This window comes from Archocentrus centrarchus, chromosome 4, assembly GCF_007364275.1.
Source record: "Archocentrus centrarchus isolate MPI-CPG fArcCen1 chromosome 4, fArcCen1, whole genome shotgun sequence".
Classification (NCBI taxonomy): domain Eukaryota; kingdom Metazoa; phylum Chordata; class Actinopteri; order Cichliformes; family Cichlidae; genus Archocentrus; species Archocentrus centrarchus.
The window spans coordinates 22,754,235-22,779,185 of NC_044349.1; the positions used below are offsets into that span (position 1 = coordinate 22,754,235).

The window sequence follows — 24,951 nt, forward strand, 5'->3', positions numbered from 1 at the left end:
CAGCTCTTAGGAGTTCCTGATGTTGAAGCCTGCAGAGGCCCTGACGAGTCGTGTAACTCTGACAGGCTGTAGCCATGAGGAAGATACAGGAATCTGCACAGATGGATCTCAAACATGCTGTGAAGCAGTATCGCTTTCGTCTTGATGACACTCTCTGGACGCCATCTGGTGGACGAGGGGTGAAAATAGCAGGTTCACCTTATATTTGTTACTCAACACAGCTAATAAAAGGCGCCATCAGTCAGATGCGAAAAGGCAAACCAATTAGACAACGCACAAAACATTTCACATACATTTTTAAATAAGTTTATTCTGAAAGAATTCTCAGACACGTTTAAGAAATGTGGGGAAAGGTTTTCGTTTTATACAATTCAGCTTTGAATAAAATATGATTTTTTTTTTTTTCAAATTGCATCAGGTGGCTTTTGAAACAAACACCTGAAATTATCTATTTACAAAATCCAGTAACAACTCTATTGGAATTTATGTGGACAGTATTCTCAATCCTCTGTGTTATGACTGCACCCTCCCCACAACCACATTTTTTTTTTTTTTTCAAAAATTTCAGTCACATTTTTACGGGTACAAAATAAGCTGTTTTACATTTTAATCAAGTCTTTTTAATTCCATCTTCATATTGCTCATGATGTGGGAGTATGTACAAGGGAAAGGGGGAGACTTGTGTCATGTGATCTGATGCGGAGCTTCCAGCATCTCCATCAAAAAGGTGTCAATAGGCGTGTCCCCAATTAGCTTGAAGAAGAACAGATGCTCCAGACATTTGAGGCCGATGGAGCGCAGGGCAGGCAGGCGCAGCAGCAGTTTGGCAAACCTGAGAATAATAAAAGCCGTGCCAAATAGTGAGGCGTGAACACCTGAGCTTTAAACTCACTTTCATACATGCTTAGCTGTTAAAAAAAAAAACAAAAAGCTTAAACAAAAAGCCATTTTTGTGTAAAAGCTTATCACCCTAATTGTATATAAGCAATTTTATATATATACACTCATTGGCCACTTTGATAGACCTGTTAAACTGCCTGTTAGTGCAAATATCTAACACAGCCCTGCATCCTATTTGCTATATGATGTCTAAGACCTTACTAATTTTGAGTTGCTTATTCCGAAAGTAATATCCATTTTGTTCTACCATGTCACATTTTTTTCACAAGTGGAGACTGCAAACATGCTCCAGATGTTTTTTTTTTTTTTTTTTGCTATATCTGTGTATGCTTCCTTACATCCAAACAGCAGCAAAACATAACAGATTTTGTGAAAAGGGCACACTTTTCTTTTTTTGGTATGAAATTGAGCGACTGATGGTGTTTGGTCTCCAGATGCACAACATTCAAGAGATGAGGACTTTAAAGAACCATCTTCAAGTGGTAATTACTATTTTTTGGAAAACAGCAGAAATTTTTTGACTTAAGTGGCGCTGAATGTAGCAGGCGCCAGACGGGCTGGTCTGAGCATTTCAGAAACTGCTGGGATTTAAACATACAACTGCAGCATTGGGATGGTAGGGTCAGAATTTGGCGTCAACATCATGAAAACATGGATGCCTTGTATCAACAGTTCAGACTGCTGGTGGATAATTTAATTTGTGTTGGAGATATTTTATATTTTCTTGGTACATTTTGGGCCCCTTGGTACCCACTGAGCACTGTTTTAAACACCACAGCCCACCTGAGTAATATTCCATCCCTTTCTGACTACAGTGTGCCCATTTTCTGATAGTTGTTTCCAGAAGAATAACGCTCCATGCCACAAAACTCAGATCATGTCAAACTGGTTTCTTGAACGTGGCAGTGAGTTCACTGTGTGATGCTATCATGTCAATGTGGATGTTTCCTGCATCTTAAACGTACACCATGAAGAATTAAGGCCGTTCTGAAGGCGAATGTGTCTTCAGCTTTCAGAAAGTTTGCAGTGTGTGCTTTTATCTCTAACACCTGTTTGCTCTCTTAATCAGCACCCAAAAGAAAAACACAATCAATAGCAATCATCTTCTGCTACAAACAGTGTTATCAGCTTATGTCCTTTAAAATTTAATGCTACAGTCAAGTCAAAGTGTTTTACTTTAATGTAAGCTGTAATCCTTACTGTTCTATACAACCAATGCAGCAATGAAAAAGTGATGTCTAATCATGACTCGTGTTGCAATGGAACGTATCCTACCTGCCAGGCTGGTCTGGGTACTTCTGTTTTGTATAAGACTCCAGTGATGCATAGACCTTTTCTCTCAGCCCCTCAACCTCTGATGGGTTAGACAAACCTTTTGCATCTGAAAAAAAAAAGAAAAAAACTTAAAAAAAACGCAAACTTAAATTCAAACCTAACCACTTAACAATCCCCATATACCTGCAGTCAGACCTATCCAAGGTCAAAACAGAGAATAAAACCATAATGTCTTAAGGTTATCATTCCTAGTTATGGTATAGTGACACTAGGGAAAACAGTGGTTGAGACCATGGCACGACCAAAGTTGTTGCAACTGTGTGCAATGAACCTGCGATCTTGTTGCCTCCGATATGGTTGCTCTGAAGCCAGGGACCAGGTCTGTGAGCACTCAGTCAGTTGCCCAAAGTGACTTTGGTGCATAAAGATGCCAATAAAATGCCAATAAAATCACACTGCTAGTTTGTGATTGAATGGGGTCTAGCTAGTAATTACATGCAATCTGTTTGTAATAATATGGTAATTAAAAGTTATAAAAAAAAAAAAATCACAGTTCTGGTGCATTTTGTTGCAAATCTTTTGCTGCCTACCTATACAGAAATTCGCATTAACTACATAGGGTGCGTTCCATTTGGAGCAGGAAGTCAGAATTTTAATGTTCCCAGTCAGAATTTTCAACTCGAATGCATCCTCAAGTTGGACTTCCAATTCAGAAAGCCAGAGCAGCTTCAACAACCCTGACTTAGTAATCCAAGATGGCGGCAGTGCACATTAACATTAGTAAAACTGTAAAACTTCCCATCTGTACTACTACTGTTGTGTATTTGTGACTCAGTACATTCAGAGTCCAGCCAGATCCTCATAGATTTGCAACAGAGATTCAGACATTCCTCCACAAATAGTGGCATACTTGCTGCAGGACAGTTATTTAACTGAATTACTGTAAAGCACATAGTTGCTCAGCAGCCTTGATTTTATATAAGAATATAACCAGAATACAACCAGTTGAGAGTCTCCTATCCCAAAGAGACACAGAAGAGCTGCAGTAATCAGTGCAGACTGCCTCAGATTGATTGCAGCATGCTGTCAGTCTGTCTGAGAGTGACTGCAGTCAGTCCGAGTTGGACCACGATTGTATGGACACAGGTTGCCTCCCACCAGAAGACCTGTGCAATCACTGCAACTACTCGCAATTGGTCGCTGCATGCAAAATAATTCAATGCATTCACCACTTATTTTTCACAGCACAGTAAAGTCTCTCCAGCTAGACATATTGTTATGATGCCCAGTATTACATTTCATTGACCAGTATGTTAAACTGAATTTCATACATCCAGAGACGTGAACCTGTAATTATTAAAATGAACAGTCAAATAATACAACAGAGAAAAGTCTGTTAAAATGTCATTTTGTCACACTCACAAGAGGCCAGACTGACCTGGATTGAAGAGGACAATCGCTCGCAAGCAGCCGAGCTCCGTCTTATCCATTTGCATATCTTTCATTTTAGACACTAACTCTGTCAGGACTCTGCAGGAAATCAAGAAAGTAAAAATGCTGAGTCACAAAAACAGCACTGAGTCAATAAATATTTAAAAAAAAACAATTTTCACATCTCAGTGAATAATTTGCATTTCTACATAAACATGTGCTCAACTTAAATGACAAGACAATGAAAAGATAAGACATAATTAACCTTCACAGCCACTTAGCAAAGGTTTTTTTGTACCTTCAACCACAAAATTATATGAATTACCTGCTCAGTTTTGATACAATTAATAAGTCAATAATAAAGCAGTCTAAATGCCACATTATTTTATACAGGTTTTACATACTAACCGTTTTACCTGTGACCAACATGACGAAGAAAAAAAAAAAAAAACTTAAAGTAGTAAGTCTTGCCTCATCTTTGAATGCTTCCTACCTGTCAAAGATGGAGCCAACTCCAGCACTGTGGGCGCTGCTTCTGTGGACGTGAAGACCTGTTGCCAGCAGGATGCCGTCTTTTACCGTGACCGAGCGATGTGAGAAAGAGGCGATGAGTAGTTCATTCCAGCCTAGACACAAAAAAGGCAAAAGAAAACCAAGTGACATTTCCATCCATTTATCTCCATCCTTAAAGCCCCTCTCTAGTTTGTGTAAATTAAATACACAAAACAGTTTCTGTGATTTCCCTGCCTGCTTACAATGATAAAAGACCCTTATTTGTTATTATCTGGTATGTGACTTTTAGACTTTTTCATCCTGGCATGTGTGAAATCTCTTCCCAGCAGAGGTCAGTGCTGGCAGCAAACTGCACTGCTGGGACTTTGGAGTTATTTTGGTTTCACTGCTCCATTAAACTAGATGCGAAAAAAAAAAAAAACACACTGAGCAAATGTAAGAGACTTAAATAGACTCTCTGACTTGAGATGGGCAACTACTCTGAATGAAATACTACACAAAAAGCGATATTTGTGTGAGCATAAGCTTGCTGCATGCACAGGGTTGTGTTTGCGTGTCTACCTGCTCGTAGTAAGATGACCTGGTCATCGAGGGGGAGCTCGGAGAAGTGCGGGATCCTTTTCGCCCACTCCACCAAGGTGAAAAGCTGTTTGTCTGCTGCTTGGCAGATATTGGTGACAGGGTCATTGGTCTGGAGAGGAACACGGAGGACAAATGCCAACACAATTAAATGAACCCATGTGTTGCTAAGTGCTGTCAGTGACATCTAAACTTTTTCTAGCAACTGTTAGTGAGCAGGTGTAGCAGTGGCTATTTATGAGTGATTTATAAAGCAACGATTTCCCCTCATGGCTTGTGACAGTTTTAACACAATCTTAAGGTCTATGTGCAGAAGAAGGAAAATATCTTAAAGCATAAAGCAATCCAAGTTACACATGCGACGTATTATGGCTTCATTACCCAATTCATTACAATTCATTTAAGTGCTTGAGCTCATGTACAGTAAACTGGCAGGTCATTTTTTACCTAATTTGTTTACTAACTTCTCATATTTAAGAGTTAGTTAGTTTTGGATCAGAGCAACTCAGCAGCTCAGTTACATTATCTCAACAGATTAACTCAGGAGATTATGACAACAGCACAAAGTAGCTTGTGAGAATTTTGGAGCAATACTAAAGCCTGGATTTAGTCCCATAAACTCCTCAGCTTGTGTTGTTTATATTTAACCCCTTAACTGGCAGCAAAAAAATCACCTGACAAAAACTACATAACGCCTTCTGGTCATTATTGGCTCTGAACAACCCATTTCATAGCCTATTAATCGGCTGCGTCTGGTCCGCGGGCCGAATGAAGTGCATTTATATGGCAGGCTAGACCCGCCCATTTTGACTGACACCTCATTCGGCCAATCATGTTAAGAAATGGGTTTCCCAGAGCCAATAATACTCAGAGGGCGTCACGTAGCTTTGTCAGGTGATTTGGTGCAGCCAGTTACATGATTGGCCGAATGACGTGTCAATAAAAATGGGAGGGTCTAGCCTGCCATATAAAAGGGACTACAAACGGCCCGTCACCGGGCCCTTGCCAGTTAAGGGGCTACCTGACCCGAGCGTGTTTCACACTCAAAAATATTTAGCTAAGCTTGTGCATATGTTTTTAATACAATCACTACATCATAATAATGCAGGGCATCGTGGCATAGAGTTTCTTCCCTATCTTTTATATACTGCCTCACACTCATAATAAAAACAGTGAGAGAGACACGAGCAAGTGTCTGTAGTACTTACTGAGTTCCCGGGGCTGCCGTCGCTGTATGTCTCTGTTTTGGGTTCAACAGCCAACTCAGCATCCAGGATCTTGTCCACAGGCATTTCCTCATTGAAACTGCTGGTGGATTCTACCTCATTCTCACCTCGCTCTTTCCCACGTTGCCTCTCTTCCTGCACCGCTGCACACAGACACACAAAAACGCACATTTAAAGTCCAAAACAGCGTTTAAACATCCTGGACTAGTTATTAAATCCAGAATATCAGCAGCATTAACTCCCAGTTGACAACACAAAAACTGATTCTCAGTGTTATAGTTTGACTATAAATAGCAAAAGACAAAGACAAAAAAAAATTACACACCCTTTTATAACTTAATCCCTACGTGTAACAAATTTTTTTTCCTCACACATGTATACACACCTTCTCTTTTCATGCCCATGGCCAGGCACTTCTGGTAGCGACAGTATTGGCAGCGGTTTCGCTGGCGCTTGTCAATCGGGCACTCTTTGTTATCTCGACACGTGTAAGTGAGATCTTTGCGGACGGTCCTCTTGAAGAAACCTTTGCATCCCTCACAGCTGTACACACCATAGTGCTTTCCTGAGGAGAATGAAGCCACAGCATCAGCACTGCTTTGGACCACCCTTCTGCCTGCATCACAGTGCATAAAGTGTGATGTTCTCCGTGGCTTGTAAACTAATCTTTGGACACACCTTTGGAATTAGGACTGGAAATGTGGTAACTATTTTCTGCATAATAGGCAACCTATCTGTAAATATGCTGACAACATGCCAATAGGGATATTTATAGAGACATACAGCACAAACCCCGACAAAATGCTTGATTAGCGGCCTTCAGACAAGCCTGTCTTTGTCTGCTATCTGTTCTCATCTGGGTGGGGGAAGTTGTGGTGGTGAGTGGGAATTTAAATGTGCTCGCTCATCTCTCTCTTCCATCCGCACCCACTATGATTACCTGAGGAGCGGTCCCCACAAATGGCACAGATGTGCTTTGACATCCCCCCCGGGCTCGTACATTGGTAGTTGATGTTTCCCAGGTTCTGTAGGCCCGGCGGAGGCTTGATGTCCTCTGAGCTGCTAACACTGTTCATAGAGTTCATCTGCAGATGACAGGAAGAGAGAACAAAGAATTAAAGCTGAGTTGGCCAGCGCTGAACGGAACACAGCAGAGGAGAGAGCAGAGAGGAAGTAAGAATGAAAAGTTAGTGGTAGTCTCATGACACTCTCTCCCTTCCCCTATTTTCTCATTTTGTCTTCCGCTCACTCAGTTTTTGTTTCCCCACCCACACACTTTATTGTGAAAGTGTCTTGGTATGATCACATGCTCAGTGTGTAGGAGGGGCTGAGGCTTGTCATACAGGTTTTTTAATGTTTGCTGACATGGAGAGTCAAAGGAGGGGGAGTCACGTGCAGCAGGTGCAGTTCTCAAACTCACCAGCAGAGGGTAATCATGTAGAGTCTCGTGTACTTTGTGAAGGCAATTTGGATTTGTGTTAGACCTTTAATGAAGGCCAAATGTATTTCATCTGCTAATTGATTTTATTATAAGCAGTCTTAACAGCTGCTTTTAACCCCAGATGGATGCACAATAATGCGCACTTTAATTGATAAGACTCCAAGGAGCCCCACGAGATAGTCAGGTAATTCCCAAAGAAGGTAAATCGAGACTCCAAACCCCACAGTATGGCTAATTTAGCCTCTTAAATGAGAAGTAAATTTTTCCAAGAAACAGCAACAAAATCATATTTTCTTTGACTTCCTCATATCTGTTTCTTTCTTTTATCATCGTCCAGCCCTTTGACCTCACATGGAAAGCATATTCACGTGCTGCATTTATGTTTATTTAATTGTTTACGCTTAAACATCAGCATTCCATTCAGAAACAACAAGCCTGACCTACATATACCTTGTCTCATATATCTGATGCAGCATGACATACAGTATAGGACATCCTTGTGACAGATCTTATCACTTATTTACAAAGTACACTCTCAATATCCTCTAATGGCAGACTGAACCTCGCACACTATCTCCGTGAGCTCATGACAGAGACAACAAAACAGTTCCATTTTGCCGTCTTTTAGTTTGATCTCGGCGTGCTGGCTGCCTGCAGGCAGATGGTCACACCCTAAATAAGCCTTCAGCAGCAGCATGCTCACTTATTGGTGAATCTGTGCTAAGCAGCTATTCGTCTTCAGCGCACCGTACTGTTTTCATAATTAATTTCGCACGATCTGAAAGGGAAAGTGTTTTCAAACAGTTGTTTAGACAACATGCGGCTTTACACAGACAACAGGCTGCTGTAGAAGAGGTCTACGAGCACTGCGTATGGATTATTGATGCTTCATACATTCTTTATTCAACACATGGTATGAAGAAAATACTGAACGCCACATGCGAGGTTTACTCAGTGATGCATTTGTTTTTTTGAAAATATATCTCTTCAAATTTTTGAAACTCAAATTAAAAAAATTGATTTTTGAGTAAACTGTGCTGATTAATGAGAGTTTATTTTGTAAATCAGTGATTAATTAATTATTTGATCGTAAAATCAGTTAGCTGCTACCCCAAAGGCAAGCAAATGTGATGCCCACTCCCTTAATGTATAACTCAAAGCCAGTCACAATCATTATACAAATAAATCAAAGTTCAGAAAATAATGATTTGATCAGACTCAAGCTATAATAATGAATTTGCTTATGTTGCCCTTGCTAACACTGTCATGTTTATTATCTTCAGTTCACCCATGAAAAACATACATTACATGATAAAAATGATCCGCTAGTAACTTTGCTATTGGCGAACAGTGAAAAAGGGCAAAATCCATATCACGATTGAATAAATGTGTATCACTGCCTGCTGTGCCCTACAACACTGGCCTGAATCTGACCTTGAAAGCACCATGTTCATGTGTGCATCTGTGTTTCTGTATGTGCGAAAGATTGTTAAAACACCAGAGCTTTGTGGGGTTTGCAGTTTATGCAATGGACCGCTGAAAGAAAGCAAGTCCATTAGCTGTACGCCACCGTGCAACACAGTAAATGTGCAAAAATGTAACTTACTGAGCTTAAAAAGTGCAACACAGCTTCTTTGAACATAAACAGCTCTGTTATACTTGGTATTATATCAAAATAGACCTAAATGAGCAGAAAAAAATTTTTAAATGTCAGGAGAAGAGGAAGGAGAAACCAAGAAAATTAAGTTGCCTTTTCTCTGGCTTCCAGGAATCCATTAAAGGGCTAATAGTCAGACTGCATCTTATGTCCTGTTCCATGAGTCTAGTAATTCAGAACTCATGAATGACCTTTAGGGAGAGAAGTTTAAAGTTCAGTAGAAGGGTAGGAGAGTAAAGCGAAAGCCAAGGTATTGCCTGCCAAACACATTGGATATGGCTAACCTTCAAAGTCCTGTTTACTGGTGGAGATTCCAAGAAATAAAGGCACATGATCACCAAAGAACATGTTATTTAATACACGTGCACCTTGCCAAAAGCAGCAGTTTCAGTAAGCAGTATTTGCATTCTTGACTGTAATTTAAACACACAAACTCTGCTTCAGACCACATTCTCTGGTGTTTCCAAATGGTGTTCTGAGTAGTGCAGTAGTAGGCAGCTTTGACAAAGAACGATGAAAGAAGAACAAACATTTCAAATAATGCAAAAAAAATCCTGTTAAAAAGCCTGCTATGCTAATCGCATGGGTACATTCTGTTAACATAAAAAGGGAGTTTATATTCAAGTGACTTAGTGAAATTATAATCCATTGTTATCTTCTGAACACCAAACACCTGCACATGTCTCACCTGTGGACTGCTGAGTGGTCCAAAGTTCATGTTGGGAGTAGACTGCAGCGATACAGAGGGCGAGCCCAGAGAAGATGTAATAACGGAATAGGGAGAGGCCAGGCCGTTCATTGGTGAGCCCAAGGTGGACATGGGGGATGGTAAGGGCCTAGAGGTACTGATGACTGATGGGTGGCCCACCATGCCACCCATCGGAGGAGGATGGGTGTGGGCTGTATTCATTTGCCCTGTCGAGTCTGGAGAAGAAGAAAGTGCATGTTGAAAAAAACAAGAAAATGCTGTAAGGAAATTGGGAAGTAGGAAGATACGCCTACACAAGCAAATGCATCCATGCTGCCACATATGCTGAAACTTAAGGCCTTAAGTCGTGAACAGCAATACATTTAAAGGTGTTTCTAATATTTTGTCTAATCACGTTTATGTATATACACGTACATGGGCAGAATAATGGAAATATTATATAACAACACTGTATCTCTAACTTTGGTCTTATAAATTACCTGGAACTTTGTGTATTATGAAAACCATCAAACCCCTGTTACTGTAGCTATATTAAGAGTCCACCAACTTCTGTAGAAAAAAACTGTGGCTCTAGCTTCTAAATGCTCCACTACAGTTTGTCTGTCATTTGGTGCTGAGCCGATGTGCGCAGTGGTCTTATTAGTGTTTTTGCTCCTGAAACGATATTCATTGAACCAAGCATGACAAAAATTAAGTTGTGGACCATAAAACCAAAATGATGAGCTGAAAGATGCCCAAAAACTAAGCGCCACAGTCAGATGACAGAAATCCGTGGCTTGTTCAAAATAAAGGACCTCTCTACACCGCCATCAGTCATTTGAAGTGTCGTTTATATAAAATGAGCTTCAAGCCTGATGCCAGCTTCAAGGTTCCACATGTACACAAATACACCCAATAAATCAAACTTTAAAATGTAGGGTGTAGCAACTGACAAAAAAATATGATATCTCATTACAATCCAGGTTTAGAATATATATTGTTGGCCAGTGGTGCAATGTGTCCTTTTGCTGTGTAAATTTAGTGATGCAGAGTGAAGCCCATCTGATTTTGGTCACAGGATGCTGACTTTGCTCAGTGGCCATTGATGTAAACTGACAGGCTGGCATTTACATAGATGACCTACTTAGAAAAGCTGTCAGTCAGCTGGGTAACAGGGCATGGTGCGTAATTTCATGCATGTGTTGTATCTGTGAGTAACACAAATTCAGCAAATACCTTCATACACATACACATATGGCATGTACAAGCAAGGAACCAAGATGTTACACATGCCTAATATTTACAAATGCCACAGGCTATCACAATACAGACAGATGCAATAAGCAGTAACCCTCTGGGCTGATGGTGATGACTCAAAGACATGAACAAAACTAGGTTTTAAAACTGAGCAAAATGTTACTGATGAAGAGTGACAGACCACCACATGCACAGAAACATTTGGATAAGTCTGCAGAAGTTTTTGTTTTTGTGTCAGTGTACATCCCCTACCCACTTTTACACACACGCACACACACACACACACGCACACACACACACACACACACACACACACACACACACACAGTGTGATACTGGGCCCAATGCCACTGTTCTTAGTTAAATGTCACATTCTTGTGTCCTGTGTGTGTATATAAAGCTGGGTGGTGGCATGATGGCACAGACACGCAATGAACAGCACCTGGGTGTTTTGGGTTTCTTATAATCTGCCAAAGGTCAGTTTTTTATTTTTCTACATCAAAGCCTAACTGAGTGCCCAGACAGAGCCCCAAGGGGGGGGTTCAATGTCTTTTTGTCACCACTACCAATAGCCTAGATCTCCAGTGTCATAAAAGACTCAAAATGCACTTATTTAACTTTAAAAGTCTGTTTAAAAGATGAATATGGATTATACTGTAACTCAAATTTGCCAGGAAATGCCTTTTCCAGGAGAGAACAAAGGCATCTTTTGTCTCTTGAAAATGCATCTAGCAAAGAAAAAGTTGCTAAAAATAGTGTAAATAACAAGAAAATCCTACTGATCAACTAAACTCATGAGTCAAAAACAGTGTGACTACAGCATGACCCTTGAGATGCTAGAGATTAGCCAGGCAGCAAGATTTTGTATCTGAGGACGCTGCAGCTTGTTTATTCACTTGCCTGGTTTATTTTTAAGTCTCACTTTACACACAGTTGTCAATAAATTGCAGGTTCCAGCTTCTCAAATGTAAGGAACTTGCTGGTTCCTCTACTTTTATGTGACAGCAAACTTTCTAAAGCTTTTTGGATTGTTGGCCTGATCTGAAAACATCTCCCAAGATTAAAAAAAAATCCATGTATTGAATTGTATATATTTGTCAGCACTCTTTCAAAAGTTCAAACTTTTATTGTATGCATTTATTAGCTTTCATCTGAAACAAACTTCTGTGGTTTATTATTCACATCAGTGTGGAATTATGGTATAAATCATCAATTATACTTATACTTACAATACTTATGATCTCCATTTTTGCAGTTTGTTTTTATTTTTTATTTTACACATTTTACATTGCTCTCACCACTTTTTCTGCAGGCACCTTTACTAACTTTTTCACTGTCACTTGAAAGGAATACACAAACGAAAAACGAAAACTACTTTTCCTTAATGATCTGACTAAAATGCATTAAAAATTGCTAAATTGTGGTCCTGGGCCAACGATTGTTAAACAAGTGCTCTGATCTGTTTCTTTGCCTGTTTCTGGGGGGAAATTGTGTCACAATTTGAGTTTGGCCTTTTTGGCCCTTTATTCAGTTTTAAGACTTTACTCAGAACAACTTGCTAAACATTTTGAAATAGTTTTGAAATGTTGCTGTGATATTTAACCTCTGGCAGGAATTTCTACCACATTAAAGGAAATGGAGACTCTGAGTAATGAAAGACCATTGCTCTCAGATATGACGAAATTGTGAAACAGGGAATAATGTCATATTGTCGGCCTCGATGTAGAGCTTTCTGCATGAAGACGCACACTAAAACACAGCTGGCCATTCACTCCCTCTCTGTACGCAAAGGAACAGATGTTGTGCAACTTCCTGTTTAGCAGTGAAACTATATCCTCCACCCCCCCTTCCTTATTTGCCCACTTTCTCCAGCCCTCCATGAGTGATCCCTGGCAGGCAAAAATGTACTGGGGCCTTCTTCTCTCTACCACAGAGCTGAATGGATAAACGAAATACACATACGCGGGCTGTAATGTTACAAAAATATACTACATAGATTGAAATTCAACTATGTGGCAGTGTTCCCAACTTTCCTGAGTGCATTTTCATCCAATCAACACTCTTATGTAATAGATGTCCACTGTACAACATGTTCTGTGTCTGATTTCGTGCAATGGCCTCTCTCTTTTATGTGCACAACAAATTCCCTTTGGGGTTCATAAAGATCCATTCTATTCTAGTACTGAGTAGGAGATATGGCAACAAGGCACTCCAGCCAACAGTTTGGCAACATGCTCTCAAGAGCAACAAGTATCTAGATGTAACAGATAACAACATGAGGAATGTACATGAATATATGGGGAGAAATTAAAAATAAAGCAAGCAGACAGCAGAGCAGACAAGCTGCAACGAGAAGAATGTGTACAGAATTCCTACACTGTCAATACCGGACAGAGAAACACGAGTAAGGATCCTTTAAAACCATCCTGAAACTTCTGTACAGCAACATGTCTACAGTTTTTTTATTTATCCATAATCTTAAAGATAGGACAAACAGGCAATACAGCAGCCCTGATCCAAACTCAAAGTGCTGTTTCCCATCATTAAAGCACACCAATGCAAAGACAAATAACAGGTAAGCTGAATAACTTACTGGACGATAATTTGCAAAGCCACCTCACCCTGGTGTAAATCCTTAAAATGTTTGACATTATTATAAATGAAACATGTTTGAGTTGTTTGCACAAAACAAGATGTGCATTCACCTTGAGCTTGATCTTTTGACAGCTAAACTGCATTGTTTTTATTTCTACAAAAAAAAAGGATGAATTTAAAAATAGTTGATGCATTGATAACGATAAAAGCGAATCGCTGTAGTTCTACTCGTGACCTGAAAGTTCAAATTTCCTGCTCGTCTGGTGAAAGGGGCTGTTTACACTCTGAAAAACAACCTCCGCGTTTGACACAACACCAAAGACAAATCTTTGCCTGGACCCGAGCATGTTCGTGGCTGCATTACACAGGGGGGAGAGAAAAGCACATGGACAGTCAGCTGGTGGGATGCCTAAAAGAGAAGTGCCAGCGAGGTGAGCATGCTTTGGGAAGGGTGTGTGCGTGTTTTGTGTCTGTGTGTAAGAAGGCCAACATGCTCAGTGGAGGAAGCATAAATCGGCCCTGAGCGGCTCAAAGAAGCCTATCCTTGAATGACCTGACTCAACTGGCAGTCCCATCACCATTCTGTGAAAATCACCTCTACACAAAGAAGACTCTGAAATGCACGGTCCTGTCATTCATTTTGCAGCACAGAAATGACCTCGCAGAATTCACAAAAATTTCGTTGCATTTTTTCCTCTTTGTCTTTGTTAAACCTCTGCAACGCTTCAGCAATTCAAGCATCTATCTGAGAGCAAACAAACAGAGCAGTGAAGGGCACCTTTGAACGCTGGTGTCGCAAATCAAAGGTCGCCTGTTACCAAACTCATGAACCAAGTTCAAAAGAGTTTTCTGTCTGCAGCAGACTAGCTCTACTGATCATTCCTAGAAATTACTACACTGAGGGGATGCAGTATTCACAAAGTGACCCACCCACCAGGGCCAATTACAGCTTGATCTGAAATTGGGATGAAAGGCTCCTAAAAATCGACTCATGGTACTCACAGCTACTTTTAGTCTGGAGAAAGGGGCTAGTAATGTAACCCATAAAGTTTACAGTACATCGGTGTATTTCCTTATTTGTTCCTTTCTGATATGGTTATCGTGTTAAAAGGATTTCTGACTGCAGACAGATTGGTTTGTTACTTCTGATATCTGTGCCATCACTGAAGTATTATATTAAATTAAACTGTACAAACCTGCTCCACACATATCAGGATTGGCTGTTTTTCCTGTAGTCTTTGGGAAATTGGGATTACCATTTTTCCACTTGAAGGCATTTTATAGACTAACCGCTTAACCGGACCAACGAGTACTGAAAATAACTGCTAGATGAATTCTTAATATGACCTTCACTGAGCTTAAACAAGATCACATTATCCTGTTCCCTTGCATGCAAATGACCCTAGCATCATCATCAGACTGTCTCTGCTGTCTCAGATGATCATATTAACTTTGAAAGCCAAAGCAGGGAATGCCCAAAGCCACAAATGTACCACACTGATCTGATGATCAACAGGTTTAAAGAAACATCAGAAACCACAAACCCTCTAAATCCCTTGCAGTTAATTACTGGGTTGTAACTAGATGGAGCGCTGCACTGAGTGGTAATTCAATAAGACCAAACTAATAATATCTCCTGTCTGGAGAGCAGACCAGCACTGGGAGCGTACAGTGAGGGGATGACGGGGTGGGAGCAGCAGACCCACTCTTAAATGATGACATAAACCTCAATATTTATCAGATGAAGCCCTACCAAGAAGAATCCCAAGCATGTGCATAGATTTATTTAATATCAGTCTATATTCTATGTCTTTCTATGCAAAAGTCTGTAGATGACAATGCTGTGACCAAACGACATAGAGCAGAATGCATCCTAAAGTAATCAGACGGACAGCCTGCGGAGCTCATTAGATTCAGTGAACATGTAATTAAGAAATCTCTACACTGCCAGTTCAGCTCATTTGTGCTGGTCGCGAACCATCACACTCACTCCTCGCGTACACACATACTCGATCACACTAAAAGAGGGGGAAAACCTACAAATTGTCTGCACACACCAGCATAAAATCACCACCCTTTAACAGTCATTTCTTGACTAAATGAGGTTGATGTCTGATCAATTGTGTCAGTAAATCCTCTTATCCCCGGGTAAGTATCTGCAGCTCAGCAGGCCAGCTGTCAAGAAGGTGGGAGGCCGGGGAGGAGGGGACAGAGAGCCCAACTGAGCCAGAGAGGAAGGAAGGTAGCAACGGATGGCTGGATGGATAGATGGATGGATGGAAAGATGGATGGATGGCTGGATGGGGGAGGGCACTGTTCTCCTTTTCTCCCCAGCACCACTACCACCACACACTCCTAATCGCTCCGCTTGTGCAAGGACATTAGATCATGAGTTGAGAAAAGCCTCTGTTTATTTTCTGCACAGCTGTGATTTTAGGAGATACAAATGCTTGCTGGTGATAGAAAATGAAGATACAGTCCACTGTTACATAAGCAACACACTGTCCAAAGCTGCTTCAAGGACACCTGTTCCATTTTCGTACTGCTTTGTCAGCCAAAATTAACGCTGCTCATTTTACCAGCGGAACAGATGTTACAGTTGTGTATCATTCCTGTCTTGCTGAAAACATAAAGAAAAGTGAAAAAAAAAGCTCTGTCCATAAAGGCTTGCGGCTGTGACAACATAAGGGCTTGAGCTAGTGAACTTCTCTGACCCTAAATTCTACCCTGTGGAACCCTCGAGTGAATTCAAACACTTCTGAACAGAAGAGGAATTAACTCTTTACCCCTTCCTTCAGTTTCCCCATTGCAAGCTTTTATAGCAAGCATTTATACAAGCAAAACAAATTGTTTGGTATGTACATATATTGTTTTCCCACAGGCAGGCCATCTCTCTTGTGCTCTGCTGGGACACATTTTACACAGACCCACAGAGGATCGATGAGGAGCCCAGCACTGAGACTGGAACCAGATAAAGACTGTTTTGCAAGTGATAAAAAAGTTTGGAACTTAAACAACAAGAGCTAACACAGAACAGGCTGACCAAGCAGTCCTGGAAAACAAACAAACAGCTGGACCGAAAGGCCCAATGCAAATCAAGCATCTGCCCTTTTGACTTCGCCTGCTGAGGCCACTCAAATTAGTTCCTAGAAGTAGTCTTTTACTGTTACAGGAGAGGCAATGGTGATCCAGCTATGTGCTCTTGACATGAACACACGTGGAGACACATGGAATACACACAAACCCATTCATCTCATTCGGTGACTCTGGGAGTGTGACCAGGGCGACCTGACCTCTTGAACCGAAGGCAGATCCTAGAAAGAGAGCAACACTTACACCAGCTTTCTAGAGCCTGGAAAGACAGCCAGACTTATACCAGCTTAGCAGCTACAGTTAACAAAGACGGTTTAGTCTTTGGGTAATGTATCACATGAAAAACATCATATGCTCCTCATGGGCATAAAAAGAAACATAAGACCAATCAGGAAATGAGATGAAAAATACTAAATGATAAGAATTGAGGCAGTGACAGGATTAAGCTTCTAAGCTATAGCCATTCTAACAGCTTGCTTTAAGTTAGCTGCTAAAGTCAGGCATGCTGCTGGATAGAAGCGATGATGCTAAGAAGGTATTCAAACATTTTCTACACTGCGTAAAACTGTTTTGAGCTGATAATGCCATTTTATGCAGATTCTGTAAGGGTTGCGAGTTATTTTTTTTAGTATTTGTCCTGAGAAAGAACAAATAAATATCAATATAAACATTCAAAATATGGAGACACTCCCCAAGAATGGGTACACTACACTGCTTTACCTATAAGCTAGATGTGCAGCATGTCATGGTATTTCTTTAACTTTAATCCTCTAAAGTTTTTTATTACCTTGGATTTCCTCCTTCCTCCGAAGCAGCAACAATGTCAAAATCAAATCACAGAAATCTTTTCAGTTAGCGTGGACTCAGAGTTATTTTGTTCTTCTACAGCACTTGGTCACTATAAAAGTTCCTATAAACCAACTGCTTTCTCAGACATGGAAAATAAATATCAAACCATATGATGGCTCAAGTTTAATGCCATATCAATCAATTTGTACTTAAATGTTGAAAGTCATGCAAATCTGCCAGCATTTATTACGCTACAGTCCTGTTTGGTTAAATTTCTGCTCCTGGTATTAAATAGGCAACATTGTATTTCAGCAGCATTACTGAAGGTCAGAATAATATGGATTTAATCGCAGCTGTGTGGAGTGTCCTGCTGTGCTTTTAATGAATGACCAAAACAGAAAAAGCTAACCTCCCATCAAAAGCATAACCATGAAAACCAAACAGCTGGACTGCCAGTTTGGAAGGTCTGCATTAGGCTATGTCACTGTTCTCAAACCATACTTCAACCCAGGCCAAGAAGATCCACTGAACAACTTCAGTAATTTCAGAAGCATGCTTCTCTCAAGGACACTACAGAACACAAGGGGTGCTTTACAATGTACAATTTGCACTTAATAGGCTAACTACAGCATGTGTTTTACTGAGTTCACACCAGTGCTTCCCACACTTCTTCAGGAAGGATGGAAAGAAAAAAAAAACACATCACTGAGATTGTTGATGGAAGGGTGACGGACATTAGACACAAATGGAGAGAGAAAGCAGGGTGGAGAGGGCTAATAGGAAGGGACAAGTGTTGAGAGATAAAGAGACAGTGAAGGACAAGGCAAAGAGAGCTGGAAGCATCCTTTTAGACTGAGTGACAACCCCACTGAACGCATCTGAGAATTCAAGTGAGTCACTAGCTCTCAATCCTGGTCTGCAACTGCAAAACCTTGTACCTGTCACAACTAGTTAAAATGATCCAATGATGGCAAAAGGAGGGACTGATCTGTTAGCAACAAAAGATGCAGTTCCTTGCTTAATACATAAACATTTAAAAAATAATAAAATAAAGGATAGCAGAGAGAAGAATATATATAATTTGGAAGAAAGCAGATTTAAAGATCTGCAGATGAAACTGCCCCGAGGTTTCTCCCACTGGAGAAAGAAATTCAAAATAACTTCATCAAAGAGTGCACAGGGATTAGAGGCATTACTGAAATTCATCTGTGCAGCACAAGCTTTTCTTGCTCAAGCTTCACTTCTGTTGAAAGCCACAGAATAGACGTGTTGCAGCCAGGCTGACTCTATTCCCAATAACAGGCGCGCGCGCGCACACACACACACACACAGACAGTAAAGACAAAACCTAGCTACTCACAGTGACCATAACCTATTTCCCTTCCAGGGCTCGCTCCAGTTCCAGGTGATGCCACCGGATGCCACATGTCTTCAGGCGCAAGTGGTGGCGCTGGAAGCCACTCAGGACCAGTTGTCAGACTCAAGTGCTGGCTTGGTGGATGCTCAATTGAGCACTTTTCAGAAAAGGACAAGAAGGAAGGGTCGATGTGGAAAAGGAGAGGTGGTGGGGAGGAGAGGGGGGGGAGGCCTCGGTGAAGAGCAAAAGAGGCGGAGTCCACCGGCGCCGGTTATAGGATTACCCAGATTATCCTTCCCCAGAGATCAATCCCACAGGAACTGTTTGCTGCCCGACTGCACCACAAATCAGCTCCTCTACCACCCACTCAACTCGTGTTTCTCTCTCTTTATCTCTCCCTCTATCTGTGCAGAAACACCTGTTGTAGTGGTACAACCAGGGGGTCTGGCCGGGTGGGGGGGGAGTGGTTTGGGAGGTCACGGTGCATGATTTAAAAGTACAGTACAACCAGAAGTTTCCAATTACTTCCTCTAAAACAGGCTCAAGTCTAAACAGCAAGGGAAGACAGTATGAAGTCACTGACACTGTCCAGAGGTTATTGTATGTCAGTGACATTTCTTCACTTTGGTCTTTTTCTAAATGTCCATCACAGATTCTCTTTCTGTTATGTAATTTTTATAAATAACATGTGAGTTGAGTAGGCGACAAAAGTGGTCAAAGGTTGGAGTGCTATTTTATTTTGCTTAAAATATCTTTAACGCCACATCATGCCGCAAAATAACTGCGGCAGCATACATGCTTAAAAGGTATTGTTAGCGGCATGTATGCTGCCTGTGTGCTGTGTGAGTATGTTTGTGTGTTTAGCAAGTGTGAAAGCATTCCAGGAAGTCAGGAATTGTCTTTTTTAGGTGCTCTATGATAGCCAGGAAAACACAGAGCAAAGTGAAAATCCAGATGCACACACAGGCCAAAAATAAAGGCAATGGGGAACAATGCATGAGAACTCCTGAGAGAAGCTAAATAAGCCATGCAGGGATGGGTTTGATCTGCAACAGTAACCCTTGGTAGAATACTGCATCTATCAGGCTTTCAAAACAGGTAATATTTTTATGCAAAAAGTGGGTGTTCAGCTTGTTTAGTAATGACAGAGACAAGGCAACATATTATTATTAGCAGAAGACGGACCGAACTGTAAATGCTACATTTTCCTTTTAATGTACTCTTACAAAGCATCAAATGTTCTTCTGCATACATCCATCAGATATTTACACTGAAACATAGCACTAAAAACTTAAGAGGTCTTCCCTGCCCTTTGTGTGTCTCATTTTATTTACGTGACTGAACAGCGCTTTCTTCCGCAGACTACCCAGCAAGTGACTGGATCAGCTATACAGCGTTTGAAGGAGAGCCACTAGTAACCATATACTCTCGGTGACACTCGTTTGGCACTGTCCTCCTCCCGTGACTCAGCGACCCGACACATAAGAGGGGAACATGATGGAGGAGAAGAAACGCTAGCTTCTCTTTAAGAAATCCCACAGGGAGAAATTAAAATAATGCAGTCCTTCTGAAAAGCATGCTCTGTTATATTAGTGTGTCATGGCCCACATAAAATACGTGAAATTAACCCCGAGAGCCATAATTAGCAATCACAGATGTATTATGGTTTGTTAAGACATGGGAGGAAGATAATTGGCAGCCCTAAATTTAGGCTACATTCTTAAATCTAAACTTCTAATAATCTAATCAGCGTACTGTCATCTCAGGAGAAAGGTTCTTCCTTATGGCCTGTTCTGCCTGCCAGCAGTGATTTCTGACAGCATTAAGGACATAATCATGCGGCATATTTAGCTGGGTGTACATTTGCAGGAAAATACAGTGGAAAAGCAGAAAAGAACAGGAAAATTATGTTACCGTAATTTGTGCTTCTGTGTTGGGTGCGCTGCATGCTTATGTTCTATGGGAGTGAGACAGGAGCAGCACACTAAAATGCCACTCTGAGCATTAAAAATAACCAAGCGAGGTTTACAGCGTGTTCTTCATGGAGAGGTTTAATGAGATCTAATGTGCTTAGCTGGTACCTGTTGCTGCTATTTGTACTCCCATGGGACAAAAAGTACCATGAGGGATAGTTTGGCTGGTCAGTCAAATTAGCATCTACTGAGTTATGCACTTTCCCTCATTAATCACACTCCTATAATAGTGTTAATGAGCTCCACAATGCTTACACTTTCTAATTACATGCTTGTTTTTGGATTGACTCTGCATACATGGCTACATTAATCTGTCAACGTGGGAACCCATCAGCTAGTCTGCTAACTTAGCCTGTAAAGCCAACGGCCAAATTTCGCAACTTCCCGTATGGTGAGGATATCCAAAGAATGGATAATGGAAATCCGGGTCAAAACTTCCTGTTCATTTCTCTGGTCATTGTATACGTACAATTGCAGATAAATTTTAAAAAGATTTTGAAATGCAAACAAAGTTGCTTGAACGTGATTGATCAAAAGAACTTGGACTACAAACGTAAACCTGAAAAACTTCCAGCACCTTTGCCTACACAGTTTGAAGTTACAACTCTGTCCATTGTTGTGCATGTCTAACAGTCTTAAAAAATAGTTTTAAAATGTGCCTGGAACCCAGGGTGATGTCTTCTAACTGCCTGTTTTGTGCAAACACTAGTAAATACTTCTGTGCAATTATTAACAACAAAGGAAAAACAAAATAAATAACAAATAATTTGCATCATATGAGCAGCTAACTAGGGAATATTTGGCATTTGGCCAGAGGAAAATTGGACACACAATTAGCATGTTTAAAATTTAGAAAAACTGCACAATCCACTGGTGGATTGCTATATTTTAGTAATTTAATACTCAAATAATTTCCTGCATGACTATTTTCTAATTCTTATTTGATTCCATATCTTCATTCGTATTCATTGGGCTGCAGTCTTTTTAGCAGAGCAGCAAGAGTGAACCACTGTGCCTTTCTCAAACAAATACTAGCACTGCTGGCAAATAGTTTGCTATCAATTAAGTAATCAAGTTGTGTTCCCTGTGGGAAAAATATTGCAGATGCATCAACAGCTTCAGTTCTGTGTGTGCAGGTGCACCTTAAAGCATGCACACACTGAGAAACGATGCTGCAGGAAATGGCAATTTATTCAATACCGGATGTAAAAAGGAGCCAGATGTTAAGATGCCTTCCAACCAGTGAACAAATTAAAAACTCAAATTGGATAGTTTGTTGAAATTAGAAATTGCTAAATACATCTCATAACTAAACACTGCTACAGCACGTGGACCTTTGAAGGTTCTCTGCTTGATTAAAGCTGGAATTAAATCAAGGCTTTGACCTTCTTCACTAATGACTAATTACTGGCAATTAGCCCAGAGAATGGCCTCCTTTTGCCCCCTCTTTTCCCTCATCCTGCTCTCACAATCGGCACCCACTCAAACACACAATCAAGGCAAGCTGACTATTTTACACAGAAACACAAATGCACACACTCACTCAGAAGCATCTCAAAATAAACCTTTTGTAGGTATTGTGTGCTAATGAATGTGTGAGCAAGGAGGCACTGCAGGACTCGAGCTATAGAATCCTTGAGCAAATACCTGCAGAGAGCCACACCTTCTCTAACTGTGTGGTGTATTTAATTCTGCAGAAGTGGGAGGGGAGCAGGTTTTATTACTGTGGGGACTTAACTGTCAAAAGGTACAACTCACATTCTTTAAGTCATATGCCATCACAGTTTGCTGTACGAGAGACACTCATATAAGTAACCTCACAGCTTTGAAGAATGGGCATGGGTGCGTGAATGTGTGTGGGTGTCCTTTTGCTTCTGTCTGTGTGTGCACTGGGAGGTCAACCGTTGATCCCTAGGAAGTGATGAGTATTCACATCAACTAGGATAACCTCTCTCTCTCTCTCCACCACCCCCTTCCTCCTATTACCCCCGTTTGAGTTTCAATCTTTCTGTCACGACCTCCCTGATGTGTGAGTTAAATAAGTTCTCACCGTCAAAAGTACCAAACGCGCTCATCAGCTTGTCTAGAATCACTTCCACTGATGGAAAATAAAAAAATGCTGAGAGAGAAAAAAAATGCTGATTCTACTTTAAGCCCCGAGCAGGCCTGCATCAAACCTCCTGAAACATAACAAGTCTGGGAAAAGCTGAAGAGGAGGAAGAGGTGGATCACGAAGAAATCTGCACATAATCACCAGACTGTTTTTTTTTTTTTTGACTCCACACTGCTTCGCCTCGGCTTCACGCTTCTGACAGATTACAAGGGTGACCATTTTTGAGTGAGAATATGAGTACTGTTTATGGCCCTGTTTTCATACGTGCTTTGGTGCATCCTAAATCATAGCTGTGAGCCAACACGCAGACAAAACAAGATTTGGAATGACTTTCAGTGGTTGTGGCTTTCATTTAGCTCTGTGGCTTTACTGCCAACATTCAAAAGTGAATGCACAAGAAGAGGAGGATTTGGCTAAACCTGGTTTATGACTTTTACATTTGCTCATAGTTCATAGTCAACAAAAATTATGACTGTTTGGCATTTAAGACAGCCTTATGCACTTTGTGGCTAGTGAGAAAGCTACAAGAACATTACTGCGGAGCACCAACACTTGCTGTTTAAACCAAGACCAATGTAATTCTTGGAAAAGAATGGTGTTTAATTGTACACTGGAACTTTAATGCATTAACATGACTGGCCAATATCTACTAATATCTTTATACAAGATCAGCTGGAAGTCATATCTAAATCTTGGGATGTCACTACTGCCTGATCATAACAGATCATTAAATAGAAAGAAGAAAGAGTGTAGCCCTGAGGGACTGCTCTATTACTTCTGTACACTGTGGGTTTCTCTCTACATACTCTCCTATCCAGATGTCATGTCATTCCCCTGGGAGCCACATTCATTATGGAAACAATACTCAGCCCCTCCAAATGGTGCAAAGATATCTGTGATAGCATAAAGAGACAGAACAGCTTTGCCTTCAAAGGCATACCCTGCTATTAAGTTTTATTTTCCCCACAAAAGACTGGTACAACCACAGTACCTTTTTTTTTTTTAAGGTTTTACAATCAATGTATTATGAAAACATCATGATAAGTGATGCATATAGTGTGTGACTCAGTGAGACTAAAGAAGTGTGAGACTCCTATTTAAAAAAAAAAAAAATGGCTTCAAACACTTATATGGCTACTGGATACTGTAAGTAGTGTATTCCACGTGTTGCTCCACGACGTCCCGTGTCCTCCTCTCAAAGGATTTTAAGCTGCCGCAAAATGATAATAGAACAAATGCAATCCACTGGTTCAAGGGCAAAGTCACTGAGTCAGACCAGAGTTCAGCTTTACTGAGCAAAATCACATCATGCTGTCATTCAGCTGAATATAGCCACAGCGGTGGCCAGGGCGCGTCTAGCACGTTGCACTCCTTTCTACCACAAAGAGGCTATAAGTTTGTTTATCAGTGGAAATCCGCCATTCCTCTGCGCAGTTGCTTTTCTCTCTGGATCTGACGACCTACCCAGACCAATAAATTGTGTTTCTGTCTCAAACTGTTTAGCAAGAGACGCGCGACAAGCACCATAAATTACATAAGCGCAATTAAAGTGCCAACCTCTGACCTTGCCCGACCGGCACAACCACGATCACCTGACTTTTGCAGTGACCGCATCTTTCGTTTCAATCCGCGCTGTTCTAAAGCGATTATTTAAGGGCAGCGTAACAACAGGATCCACAGACAGCAGTTGGTGGTTAAAGTCCGAGAACAGTTTCGCGCACAGCTTGCAGACTGGAGAGAAGACGCCATAAAACAAACGCACTCGCCGCTTAAGTCAAAACAAAATGCAGCAGCTTCGTGGGGAACACCGCAGCCAGATTGGACTCTAGATAAATAACTGAAGAGTACTCACTGAGGTGTAAATATGGATCATTACTGTCCATACTGTGCGAGTTGTTGCGTCGATTTCCTACAGTCGGTGCTGCTCCGCATCCCAGCACATTCCTCTCCCAGCCTGACTGAACTCTCTCTGCAAGGCGGCTCTACACAGGGGCCCAGCGAGGGAGGGGGCGGCAAAAACAGGGTTTCTCCCAGTGACAACAGTGGTCGATATCAAGCTCCAAC

The 24,951-nt window shown here is 41.0% G+C and overlaps 1 protein-coding gene across 2 annotated transcripts; it reads right to left on the reverse strand.

The window, feature by feature from the left end:
• Positions 1-494: 494 nt before the first annotated feature.
• rxrgb (retinoid X receptor, gamma b) lies at positions 495-24,909 on the reverse strand. Of its 2 annotated transcripts, none has more exons than XM_030727706.1 (10): positions 24,740-24,909; positions 9,711-9,946; positions 6,865-7,009; positions 6,310-6,489; positions 5,907-6,067; positions 4,681-4,810; positions 4,100-4,232; positions 3,614-3,705; positions 2,176-2,281; positions 495-832 (listed from the first exon to the last, which is right to left on the reverse strand). In XM_030727706.1, exons 1-10 carry the CDS (start codon positions 24,768-24,770, stop codon positions 685-687), a joined length of 1,362 nt encoding a protein of 453 aa, XP_030583566.1. In that variant the 5' UTR covers positions 24,771-24,909; the 3' UTR covers positions 495-684. The 2 variants fall into 2 exon arrangements, with proteins under 2 accessions (XP_030583566.1, XP_030583565.1); XM_030727705.1 differs by lacking the exon at positions 24,740-24,909 and adding an exon at positions 18,805-19,042.
• Positions 24,910-24,951: the final 42 nt, after the last annotated feature.

What these genes read in the sequence shown, in the direction of transcription:
- rxrgb (XM_030727705.1), bottom strand. Translation starts at nt 18,871, where the DNA reads ATGTGGCATCCGGTGGCATCACCTGGAACTGGAGCGAGCCCTGGAAGG. An exon ending in GACCACTCAGCAGTCCACAG is followed by an intron (nt 7,010 to 9,710) that starts GTGAGACATGTG and finishes TGTCATCTGCAG; the next exon opens with ATGAACTCTATGAACAGTGT. An exon ending in TTGTGGGGACCGCTCCTCAG is followed by an intron (nt 6,490 to 6,864) that starts GTAATCATAGTG and finishes CATTCTCCTCAG; the next exon opens with GAAAGCACTATGGTGTGTAC.